The following is a 13447-nucleotide window of genomic DNA, read 5'->3' on the forward strand; positions in this document are numbered from 1 at the left end:
CCTCCTGACACAAGAAAGGGAACAAAGAAATTATCGATGTCACTTCATGTGTTTTTCTTCTCAACAGGAAAATATTTCTATGTATTATAATTCTGCTGTAGAAAAAAAATATTTTCACGAGATAAAGTAATCTGTAGCTCTTGTTTGTTACAATCTGTAGACAGCCCAATGTGTCTAATCTTAACAGAAATTGAAATATTAAATTCTGCCCAATTTTTGGCCACAGATTTTTAGTGAGCGACATAACATGAAAGATTAACACAAAATATGGATTTTTGAATAATTTTTAAAGGACAGATGAATGTTTTGACAAGATTTTATTGTGAAACATTGGATTTAGAAAAGGTACAAAATGTCAACGGTCAGATGTGTGCCAGTACAGTATTTCAGTAATCTATACATGTGGACAGCTGAACAGCTTCACTGCAGAACGTGGATTTTGAAACTATCTAAAAGGGGGCCGCAATATTCACAGGTTTAAAATACAGAACTTGAGCCAAAATGGCCATTACTGGTCAATGCTAATCAACATCTGGAAACAGGCTAAAAAGCACAATACAGTACAACAATCTCCTTGCAGATCCACGTTTAAAGAACATCAGTTTATAATGTCAATAATCTACAGCTCCAGGACACAATGCTCAGAACTGGGATTCAGCTGGCTAGTTAACTTTAAAAAATTAATGATAAAATTATGTAAGAAAACCCACAGGTATTTAATTAGAACTAAATACTATGAAACCCCTAAAAATTCCTCTGATTGGGATTTATAAAGTCAGTTATTTCTAATACAGAACTTCTGTTTGTTTCTTTAAAATGTCCTGACTGCAGCTTGAACTGCTATCATTAAGTAATCTTAATTCAAACATTTTATTTTGCTATGCATTTCTGTATTTTAAAACTCATTTCACTGAATATGGGTCACTGTCAAACTGGAAAGAAAAAATGACCCAAATACTAATTTTGAATTAATAAAAGTCATAAATTTGTATACTAAAAAAATTAGTAACAACCCTAAAGATAGCAGCATTCTCTACCCTAGTTTAATACCTTTAAAGAGGAATTTTTATAAACTTACGAAGTTGATTTCAGGGTATAAAAATACACATATACGATATGAAACCAGATAGCTCAAGCTTTTCACGTTTTTCAGTAGTCTGTCACTACTGGAACGCATTTGAACTACTGAGAAGGTGTTCAAAGTTCAGTACATGGGTGAACAGCCAAAGGTCTATAGACTTTCGTTCTTTATTAAAAATGCGTAGCTGTTTCTACACAAGTAAGCTTGCTGAAATATCAACAGCTACCCTGTTACCTGTCAGTATCCAGAGCTGAATTAAACTTTCACCCATGTGAGTCTACTTCCTTTTATACTGACTCATAACTTACCTTCCTGAACAGATACCTTGGGGTATATTGCATTATTGTTTAATAGAAATTTCTGAGTATGACTTGTCCATTAGGAGCAGAGCTAAACTTAAACTGATGTAATTTAGAATGAAAATCCACCCCAAACATTAAAACCATCCCTATGACACCACATCCATTCCCTTAATTTCAAGACCATTAGTTTTGGCTACTCTTTTCTCATTGTGTATCTTCAGTGGGGAATATGAATCTTGCAATTCATTAAGAAGAATCACCATAAGGTACAACCAAGTATTATTCAGTTAAATCAGACAATGGGGAATAAAAGCATTTAAAACTTTGAGTGTGTATCACTAGCTAAGGATGTAACATTGGAGTACAATGTCTGCTATGGAATTAAAATTAGTGCTGTGCCAAATGGGAAAAGTATATAAACAAACCACAAAACTCCAGTGTGGTAAAAAAACTTTTTTTTTTTTTTTGTTCAGGAAGTGTTTGGCATGAGCAGCACTAATAAAATTCTACACCTCACAGACACAAGCTACAAAGGTTATCTAAAGCCAATATCACTGTCCATCAATCAGCTAGCCAGCTCTTAATGCTACCTCGAGCACTGCACTAGCCACTTTGATCTTTGTTTCAGATTCCTCTGTACACACATTTATATTTACATAAAACATTTATTAAACATGATTTTAAAACATAAAAACCTTATGTACAAAATACCAACATTCCTATAAATAAACAGTTGGAGAAAGGCACTTGCAAGAAAAGTCTACAGTAAATCTTACAAAAACCACACTGCCTCTGTTACTGTACAATAGATAATCTTTCAGTCAGTCCCTAACACAAGAATGTAAAACACTAATTACTTGTTATAACTAAGAATATAACCGTTACGGTTGTATTTACACATACATATAAGCCTCTTTTTAGTTCCACTTGGGAGCACCATGATTTCCATTCCAAATTTATATTTTCATACAAAGTAAAAGAACAGTTGCCAGAAACCAGTGTTCAGTGTCACTGCAGATTCATAAACTTTTGGCTGACATCAGTGTAGTTTAAAAGACTCATTTGCTACTTTGTAAAAAGTACACCTAGTTTGTTATTGCATGTTGTCCTTCCAGAGAGAGCACTGCTATGTTCTCTATGCAATTGTTTAATACTATTGCTGGCAAAAGGTTTCCAATATCAAAAAAATAAAAACATTCTTCAAGCCAGTTGAAGTATTTCATCTGAACAGTAACTAAAAAATGCTGCATATTAATTATAAAAACATGTAGGAAACATGCCAACTAATCTGGTGTGCAAAAATATTTTTTCCACTACACAGGATTTTAAGGGCTTCACAGAATTACTCAAATGTATATTGAGTAGCAAACCCCACAAAGAACCAGTTCCTCAAGGAGATGTGAGGATACTCCCACTTTTATCAAACTTTTTACCCTTTGACAATGCCGCGACCTGTTTGAGAAGTTCTCTGTTTTTGGCCTGCAATACAGATTAAAAAAGTATCAGTTATTGAAATAGTAGTGTCATGCACTTTGCATTTATGAACAAATTCTCAAAATGTACATGCTAAGAACATTCAGAGAAGGTAATAATCACTTTTCAAAGATCTGTGTATGCTTTTTGATATGCATATTGTGTCTTCAACATAGAAAATAACCACATTCCCCATATTGCAAAATTTAGTATATCCACTATGGCACCAAGTGTCTGTTTATTCTGTGATTTATAAGGCAATTAATTCAGGCTTTCTTCCCAATAAAGCATGCTTTAGAAGAGACATCTAGCTGTCAATGTGCTAATGCTGAGTCCTTAAATCACATCCATAGCCCAATGACAACTGATAAACTGTCAGAGAACAGAATAAACTTAGAAAAAGCATGTGAGGTAAGGCTTTACCTTCTCAAGTTAAAAGAGTGAGTTTGACTCATATTGAGACTGTCTGTTGACTGCAGAACTGCTCTACAATGCATCCAAAGCTAAGCATGGCAGTGACCACTCACGAACTTGGCACTACTGTATTGAACAATCCTGATTGAACAAGCTGAGTGCCCAGCCTGAATATAAGATTCCATCCCAAGAATTTCCCAAGTACTGAGAAGCAATTACACACCTGCAACTGTTCCACAGTTTCCTTGTGAGCTTTCTCCATACTGTTCATCTTTGTCCTCAAGTTAGACTCTTGGTACTGGAAGTCTGCCTTCAGTTCTGTCAACTGAAAAACACAGATCCTATGAAGATTTCTTGAATTGCAACAGGGTACATCTCGTAGTCAGTATGTGAAATCTTTAGCAAAGGCTCAGGAATCTCAGGAAACACTGTATTTATTTACTATTGCAGTATTGACAGCTCAGCACTTGAGAAGCAGTTTGAAAGGTCTGTATACTTACTTTATAAGGAGAAAGGAACATATAACCATACTATTTGCTCAGGATTTTGTGAAAAAACAGCTAAACCTCAACAAAAAAAATACAAGACTCGTCATTTATAATGTTTGCTGTTCTTTCAGCTGTGACATACTTAGCACAATCTTCAGTGACATCTTTCAGTTACATGATGAGGTAACACCCAAAAAATCTTCCCTACAAGGACAATTAAGCAGATTCTTTTGTGTCCTTTCATGCCGCATGTTGTCTAAGCAGAAGGGTAAATATGTACAATGTATACATTCCAGATTTATTGAAAATGAAGCCTCTTTGCTAGCAAAGATGCCTACGATAGCAAATCAGAGTATACCCTGCTAAAGTGACTACCAAGGCTGCTATTGCCAGCTTTAGTATGTATCAAATCACATGCAGTGAAACAGATATTGCTCAAGAAACCAGTCAATCAAGTGGTCAAGTGCAAGTATGATGCACTACAATGAACACACACTGAACACACACTGCTGCTCAAGGCATGCACTTATGGCTGTTGTAGACTATGGAGCATCCAGTGCAAACCCACATATGTCACACTAAATATATATTAAAAAAACACCTAGTGGTAGTGTTGCACCCCAGTGAAGTATGCCACTAGATGAGCACACACACTACCTGCGAACATTCAGCAAATTGCGGTCCTCTCCTAATAATGAAGTCTCAGGGGCCCACAGTAATGTGGTTTCTTGCTACCATTTTGTGCAGAAAGACAAACAAGGATAGTACTGCAAACAACAAGCACTGATAACGACATGGCTGATACCCTGACTCATAACAAAGTATGAATGAGCACTATCTGTAAACCTGGTGTACTGAGCTGTTTTTGTTGCCATGCTTTACAATGCAGAGGTTTCACGTTTGGAGCATTCAAAACTGTTCAAATGCTTCCCTTCACAGGACCTTAACAGGAATCTCCCACAATTATGGCTCAGGCTTTTCACTTAGTACATGTCTTCAAATTTACTATCTCAAAATTTTTAAAAAAAATCTGCAGTATGTTCATCTGTTGTAATTTTTTCTGCTATGCAAACACTGTTTAATATGTTCAGCTTTTCTCCTCCCTGCAGCAGCTGAAAAAGCAAGTCACATTCTGAAAGTGAAGACTTCATGCCTGAAGGAGACTAAGTTCTAAGAACTCTGAAGTCAAATAGTTTTAGCAGTGGGTATATTAAAATCACTAGATACTCTCCCTATGGAAACAGCACAAAATAAGTCACTGGAGTGGTTATGCAGGTGACATTTCCTTACCTACCACTTTTGTTAGCTTTGCCCAGTAGATTAAAAATAAAAAGAGATAAGTGAATTTCCTACTGACTCATGATTTTCTCCTGGCTTTTTAAGAGAGAAATTAGGGCCAAATGTCCATCCTTTGAAGAAAACACGTAAAGAGAATCTATGACAGACTGTTCAGCTCTTTCACACTAAACACTTAAAGGCTTGAAATAGCAAGTATTTCTAACACTAGGTATATTTTAATAGTGACATCAATGAAAATAGGTTTGATATCCTTTGCAAAACACAACTATGTGTAGAAATGAAGATAGTAAGCTATGGTTTAAAAGTGGAAGCATTTTCCTTTCAGTATGAATGAGTCTTTCTTAACCATCAACGTTCAGTAGGCCACCATGTATTCACAATCAAAATTTTACTTGAAAATATACTAACTTGGTTTGGAATACAATTCCATAACTTACTCAACCCCGAACAGACGTTCTAGAGCCACTGTTACAGTGTCCTAAAAGCATCTAGTTATCCAGATGACAGAGAAATGAAGTAAATGCAAATAAAAATGTGTATTTGTTGTTATTTCTCTTTTCTTGTTAGTCATTAGTTTGTTTGAAGGGTGAATCTTCTGTGTTTTGCTGCAGCCACTTGGGCCTGACGATTTCACTTAACTTTTGTTAAAGTGGACTGACAGCCACTTAATCCAAACTTTTTTCTAGTCTCTGAATACACACAAAGACTTGACAACCCACATGCTTACCAATCCTATAAAAACAAACCACTTAATTTTCATACACTACAAATGTAAATTTGGACATCGACTTATTATGGCTAGTGTTGCTTTAGTTTAAAACTAAATAAAAACTATCCTAAACTCAGAATGGTTACTACTCTTTGCCATGACTCAGTTAAGAGCATGTAAAATATGCACACCACTGTTTGGCACTTTATGCATGACCTGTGGCAAGAAGCCTGAGTAACAGGCTAATTTCTTCATGGCTGAAGTGAGGTACAGTCAATTACTCTGTGACTTAGAGACAACATATATTCATGGTTCAACAGTCTAAAAGTTTTCCTTTAAATGTTAAGATCTGATTAGCTGCTATATAAAACAATTGTATCTGCCTTTGTTTTATCTTATTGTCTTGACATTTTTAGAAGACTACAAAAGAGAAAACAAAATTTTAAAGTTCTTATTAAGCAGGTGTAATTTTTACCTTTTTATCTTTCTCTAGAATAGTCTGATCTCTTTGCTGCAGAAGACGTTTAAGTGACATTACTTCTTCTTTCAGCTGACTTATGAGGACAAAGTTGTCAGTTCCTCCACTGTCTGCAGACTGATTTATAGAGCTACTAAAAATGAAAAACAATAGTTACTTACAGCATCAAAAGAAAAAAAAGAAAAACACTTTAAAAAAATTCAAATTCTATAATTAATAATTCCATAAACATCCTTAAGGACTAATGCAAAAAAAGTATGTACCTGACAGAAATGGATGCAACTGGCAAATTACCTTACTAATGGCACACATTACATACACCTGCAGAAATATAATTCAGTATTAGCTTTGAGGGGGACAAATGCCTTTTGACTGAAGTAGCCACTTTTAACTTTTATTCTGACCATTTGGCCAGAGACAGAATAAAGACTCAGTCTCCCACTTTAAGGTTTAAAAGAATTCTCTAGATTCTGGGTCAGCTTAAAGCAGCAGGTTCTACCCTGCATCTAACTGATAAAACAACTCCCGATGTGAGGGAATAACATTGTGTTGATATCTGCTACATTGTACATAAGCTTTGTTTAATTTTGCCCCAAACAGCTTGAAAGCAAGAAAATAGTGCTAGATTTCTGCTAATAAAGTAACTTAACTGACTGACAGCACTCAGATGCCACCCAATAATCCACCTGGCAGGACACAAGTTTCACATCCCTCATTCTTCACGCAAAGAAATACAACTGGCTACAAATCAGTGCTCTCTTTGGTTGAAATGGCTCAGCTTTACAAAAATGCAACTTTACCTATCTCCATTTGATGGCTTGGATTCCAGTTTGGGTTTTTTCTTTGGAGTTTCATTCTGAATAGCTGCAGAGGATTTATGGCTGAAATCAAACAAAATGTAAACCTAAAGCCTCATACTATGCAACTCTCTAATATCACCATTTGGTACATGTAAAAAAACTAACTCATGCTCCTAGGTGGAATGCTAGAGACTAGCCAGAAATGCAAGAAAAAAGAAATTCTTTAAATGAAAACTGCAAGATAAATGAAAATAAAAATAATAAATGATATCATATTTACCTCTGTTTCCATAGTCCCTGATCTTGTTCTGGACTCAGATTGCTGATTCTGAAATATGTGAAATGTACTTGGTAACTGATCAAACACGCCATTATTTGTAAGTTTATGTGAAGTACAAATACTTGAGTAAAATACTTCCCCCTTTTTTTTTCCTAATACAGTGAGCATTTATGAATTTTTAGTTGGATGCTGACGTTCCTGACCATGCTTTAGTATGTCAGGATGCTATAAAGGTATTTCTTGGCTAAATATTTCCACTAATTACAAATCACAAGGGGTAGACCTCAAGACTGATGGCTAAACCTTTTTGCTGATACCTCCCAATTTTTGTGAACTTTGTCTTGTTAATCTTGTACTCTGCAAGCTGCTCTTAAGCAGCTCTCCTGGGATTCTCACACTGCCATATGAACACGGCCTGAAGTGGTGCTCATTTGGTGCTCATTTGGTGCCATAAGAGTAAAGTGAAGTTTTGGATCCCTGAAAAGAACTGCTTCTCAGGTGTAACCATTTGCTTTGAATCGTTTCAAAAGGAACTAATAAAGAACACTGTAGAAGATTGCACTGAGTGGAACAGTCCAAAGAATCTGTATTTCTACCTCATTGTCTCTATTGTCTGATCTCAACAATAACTGAAATGGACAGGGAAAAGTCATACTAATTGGACCAGAAGCAATGGACCCATGGCAGTCTACAGAAAAAAAAGGTGGGAAACCAGGAACATTGTGGTCTGTATCGGTATGTGTACTGTTATAACTCCTGAGTATATCAAAAGCTCTGTTTCATAGTAAAGACCTAATTTTTAAAAATTTAATCCTTACTGTACTTGTGCCAAATGCATTACATTAGATTTAACTTTCTGTAATTCAATTTTCAGCAGAGACTTGAAAGAACAGGAACAGTACAATAACTCTATTCATGACAAGAATAATTTTTTCTTCAAATTCTTAAAACACCAAATCTTACTTTTCTCTTTTTTAAAGTGAAAGCATGGGCGTTTCTCTATTACTCATTACCAGTATAATTTCATCTTAGTTTGCTTCTATCTTTAAGTCACAATTAGTCAAATTTCAGACAAGATGAAAAATTATAAGCACTAGAAAAGTGAAGTTTAGAAGGAAAGTGTCTGTGTGTCTGGGATCAGGGTCATTACCATTGCAGACATAGTATTTATTATCAAACACAAAAAATTAAGTAGTTCTGAAGGTACGCTGCCACAAATCTATCAATGAAAATAAGAATTATGACTGCTATTATAGCAGCACAAAATCCCAAATGAATTCTGGGATTTATGACTAAACACATTTGGTATGTCCATTAAGCTTGGCAGGCTGTTTATGCCATGGCCAGAGATGATGTGCTGAAAAAAGTTGAAGAAAATGGGACAAAACTATGTGAAATGCTATGAGAGTGACAGTAACTGAACCGACACTCTTATGTGCCTGTGTCTGTACCACAGCCACTCCCACGCTGCCTACTCCAGCAGAACTCGATTATAAAAGCTAGCAAAGGGGTACAAACTGGACCTAGACTAAAGGTAATCCCACACTCCTCTTAATTGTGAGTATTGTACACAAATAAGTCAGGGTGAAGCAAGTCAGGATGAAGATTCTCACTGCTAATACACACCTTTGGCAAATGCATGTAAAATAGCAGTTATCTCACAGCACCTGCTGTGTAGTAACCCAGATACAAGTTTACCCTCAAGTAACTCGTTTCTGTAGCCATTCTACGAGCCTTTTTCCCAGACTTGTTACCAATTTTAACATCAACTAGTTTGACAATCACCAAGAATTCCGGGTTTTTTTATGAACCGCCTTCATTCAAACTCTAAGAATCCAAGAATTTTGACAGACCAGGAAGAGCAATTCTCTGCTAGTGCTTTTGACACCATGTTTTAAATAGTTTTTCTTACTGTCTCCATACAAACAGAACACAGAAGATGAAGAGCTACCAACAACTATTTCAATTTTTGAAATACTTACTTATGATGACTGCTGCTGTGACGATGATGATGGTGGTGATGGTGGTGGTGTTTTGAATGATGCTGGTCTTTCTCAGTAAGAGATGAGGATGAGGAGTTAGAATGTGAAGATCCCAGGCTTTTCCTCTGTTCTTTTGTCTTCTGTAGCACTCTCTTGTAGGACAGTGTGCAGAGCCAACACAACAACTTTCCATCAACCTTTTGAGAAATAATTCAAGTTTTATTTCCAAGTACATTGCAATATGTGCAAGGAGATTTTGTTTCACGTCATCCATTATCTTTAAGAAAAACAGACATCTTTGGTATGAAATATCACTATTGTATCTCTAATATATGCAAGTTTCTTTTAGTGAAGTGAATCTTATTCCACTTGTCACTTAAAAGTTATGCTACAAAGAGTCCTGGCAGTTTTTGGACCTGCTCTACATCGCAGAAATAACAACAGCTTTTTAAAAGGATGAGTCTTTTTTGGAATAGACACCATGTGCCCTCTCTCAACATATCATACTGCAGGCAGAATCAAGATGTCCAGCCAATGTGTAACTTGTACCGAGTAAATTCTTCTGTAAAAACAGCATTATTCTTGGGTTCAGTCAAGAGGCTTTTGAGGCAATTTTCTCAGCACCTTCTGGAATGATAAAGTGCCACTCACCAAAGCTATTTAACAAAACAGAACACAAAGGGCTGCTCAGAGCAGTCTACATCTCTCATGCTCTACTTAAAGGCAAGGCAGGCAAAGAAGATGAGGTAAAGTCACAGACCCAAGTTATAAACATACGTGAGATTCAATGGATAGAAAAATAAAAGTAAAATAAATATCAAAACACGAGGAACTGTTGAGCTGCTTAACTTCTGCTCCCCACCTGCAACTGTCTACTAACACTTATGCCTATTCTTAAAAAGAGTGATTTAATTAAAAATTAGCTCAGTTGCTAAAATAACAAGTTATAAAATTCAACTCAAACCTTGTAAAGCACAGATCAGCAAGATTGATCTAGTATTATAGAACTTAAGATACATTCCCGTTAATTTTTCTCCTCTGTAGGAGGAACACTGTTGTCAGTCTAAGCCATGAGAGGTGTGGGACAAAGCCTACCTTCCTTCTTCCCTCCTCTTTTCGATCAAAAGCACATTGCTGTTTGCACTGCTCACAGGTCTGAGGCGGGCCATACTTCTTCTCTGAGTTGGTGCAACGCTGGCATTTTGTGCCAATAAATGCTGCAATAATGTTACAATACTGACAAGGCTTGGGCTGAAAAAAAAAAGGTTGAACTGAGGTCAATACATTTGTATTTTCAGTAGTGAACACAGGTATTTTAATTCACACAATGATGCCTCCAAACTAGTAGAGCTTCAAATAACCTAACTGAAAGAACCTTTTTCCTACCATTTTTATATTCAGTACCAAGCTTTTCCTGTAAAAGGATGCTTCTTCAAGGGTTAAAACCAGCCTGGACTTTCCATGAAAACCCAGACACAATAAAGGAAACACACACATTTATCTGGTTATTAACCTCTACACCTACTGCTTTTTATTTTTTAAAATATGTTGATATTTTCTCTCAGTTTCACTATACTACTTAGGAAAGTACTTAGAGAACTTTAAAAAAAGAGTAATCAAGTGATTTTTTTTTTAGACTGGAAGTTTCTGATGGCATCTCTCTCCTTTGCACAGCTCAGGGATTCAATAACCCAACAATTCCAAGATGATTATCCTAATCCCTGCAATTCTGCAGGAAACTTAAAACACAAAACAAACAAAAAAAGCCCCATGACCAAACAAAAATGAGGTTCACATTTATCTGATCTGAACTATCAGGTCAGGTTATCAACTTTTTTATCGTACGCTCAACTAGACTAATACAGTACCGAAAAATAAAATCGATGTCAGTTTTCATAGGTTAGAAGTGGCTGCTTATCTTAAATGCAGTTCTGTTTTTTGATGAACTACTGATAAAATCGTTGCTGGCTCTGTCCTGCAATTCATTTTGCTGCATTTTAAGCTTTTGAAAGCATTTCTTTGTTCAGTTCACATACACATTCACAAAGTGCCTGACTACATACCAACAGCCATTACATTTCTTAAATAAGTTGAATTTCAACTGGTATGGTTTATGTCAAGTATAGGGAAGTTATGCCTTTTTGTTTTGCAACAAATTATCTTGATACCTGCTAAAGACTGTATCTGCAGGGTGGCTCAGATACAATGTGTGCATTCACATAATAGAAAAACTCATTTTTTCAACAGAATTGAAGCTAAAATTCAATATGAGAAAACGCAAAGTAACATGAACGCAGATAATTATTGTACTTACTAGCTTAACGTGATTAAAAACTGCATTTTTTAAGACTTACATAAAATAAAGTAGGTGGTATTACTAGATCTTCACATTTACTGCTGGTCAGGAACAATGAGAGCTAATGGTCTTCTGGCCATGAAGCATGTGCTTATGAGAATAAGCAAGGAATATTTTGAAGTGCATAGCATGAAATAACATTGTTTTGTCACAAATAGCTATACTGAAATTACTCCTGTTAAGCTATGTATAACCCAAATGGATTTCAATTTGGGAAAAGAAATGGCAACCCACAGAGGAAATCAAGAACTATCAGTCTTTTACATCACCTTTCTGGACGGCAATCTATAGTGCAGGTTTGGTTTTTTTTTCTCCAAAGAAAATAAGAAGATTAGTTGCAAGAGAACTTTGTTTTCAGTGTGAAGCACAAACAAGCTCAACTTCAGCATTAAGAACCAAGTGACTACTCACCGTTCCAAACTGCTTCACGTTTTGGGCACATTTCTTGCATATTGTGTTGGTTTTGCTAAAGAGATAAAACGGCACAACATTGAATTAGGTGACAAACACACACTCTGACATTCTTCCCCATGCAGTTACTTGCAAACAAAATCAGAGAAGAGTCGGCTTGGAAGGGAGCTCCAGTCCAATCCCCTGCCAAGGCAGAGTCACCTTGAGCAGGTGACACAGGAGCGTGTCCAGGCAGAATGTCCCCGGAGAGGGAGACCACATCACCTCCCTGGGCAGCCTTTGCAGTGCTCTGCCACCCTCGGTGTAAATAAGTTCTACCACATGCGGAAGTGAAACTTCTTGTGTTTTAGTCTGCGGCCACTGCTCCTCGTCCTGTCGCTGGGCACCACCGGCAAGAGCCTGGCACCACCCTGCTGGCACCCGCCTTGGAGATATTTATATGCATTGATGAGATCCCCTCTCAGCCCGCTCTTCTCCGGACCAGCCAGGCCCAGCCCCTGCAATCGCGCTGTTCCCGGGCAGGCGCCGGCCGTACCTCTCCTGCTGGAACTCGGAGCGGCAGTAGGTGCACTTCACGATGGGGTGGGCGATGCGGCACTCCTGCGGGGGAAGCGCCGCGTTACTGCCCGGCCGAGCCCCGGCCCGCGCTCCGCCCCCGCCCGCCGCCCCGCCAACAGCCCCGGCCGGGGCCGCCGCGCCGCCGCACCTTGCACAGCTGCTGGCCCTGCGAGAGCTCCTCGAACGGGTACCGCTGATTGCACTTGGTGCACGCATAAAGCGCCGGGGCGGCCGCCGCGCCCGCCGCCGCCATCCGGCGGGGCGGACACGGGCGGGCCGAGGGAGGGGAATGGGGAGGTGCCGCGGGGGCGAGGGAAGGAGCGGCCGCCGGGGCCGCCGAGGAGGAGCCGCCGCCGCCGCCGCCGTCCCGGTGCCGCTGCCGCCGGTGCCGCCCTGGGCCCCGCGCGCCGCCCGCCCTCGTCCCCCTTGTGTCGGCGGCAGCGGCGTCACCCCGCGCGCGCCCCCCGCCCTTCCCTCCCTCCGCCCCGGGCCCGGGCTCGCGCTGCGCCCGCGCAGCCAATCGCCGTCCCGCGCCAAACCTGCCTTCGAACGCCGCCGCCCAATCGCCGCCCCCGCCGGCCCCGCCGCCGCCAATCCCGCCGCGGGCGCCCTGCCCTGCGCCGGGCGGCGGCGACGCCGCTGCTCTGCGATTGGCCGAGGCGCGGGGGCTCCCTCTGACAAAGGCCGGCCTCTTCCGCCCTCCTCCCTCCGCGCGTGCCCACGCGCCGCCCCCCGCCCGCGCGCCTGGCTTCAGGGCTCCGCCCGCCGCCCGTCCCTCTCCATTGGCTACGCGGCGCCCTCGCTCTTCTCTTATTG

At 39.3% G+C, this 13447-nt stretch overlaps 1 protein-coding gene across 4 annotated transcripts; it reads right to left on the bottom strand.

Annotated features, from left to right (window-relative positions):
- Positions 1–302: 302 nt before the first annotated feature.
- On the bottom strand, positions 303–13314 carry FAM76B (family with sequence similarity 76 member B). 4 transcript variants are annotated; one of them, XM_063394516.1, is made up of 10 exons: positions 12780–13314; positions 12609–12673; positions 12074–12128; positions 10402–10557; positions 9307–9503; positions 7325–7372; positions 7045–7125; positions 6242–6374; positions 3494–3595; positions 303–2862 (listed from the first exon to the last, which is right to left on the bottom strand). In XM_063394516.1, exons 1-10 carry the CDS (start codon positions 12882–12884, stop codon positions 2773–2775), a joined length of 1032 nt encoding a protein of 343 aa, XP_063250586.1. In that variant the 5' UTR covers positions 12885–13314; the 3' UTR covers positions 303–2772. The 4 variants fall into 4 exon arrangements, with proteins under 4 accessions (XP_063250586.1, XP_063250585.1, XP_063250588.1 ...); XM_063394515.1 differs by having other exon boundaries at positions 6242–6377; positions 12780–13064; XM_063394518.1 differs by lacking the exon at positions 7045–7125.
- Positions 13315–13447: the final 133 nt, after the last annotated feature.

Source organism: Prinia subflava, chromosome 3, assembly GCF_021018805.1.
Source record: "Prinia subflava isolate CZ2003 ecotype Zambia chromosome 3, Cam_Psub_1.2, whole genome shotgun sequence".
Classification (NCBI taxonomy): domain Eukaryota; kingdom Metazoa; phylum Chordata; class Aves; order Passeriformes; family Cisticolidae; genus Prinia; species Prinia subflava.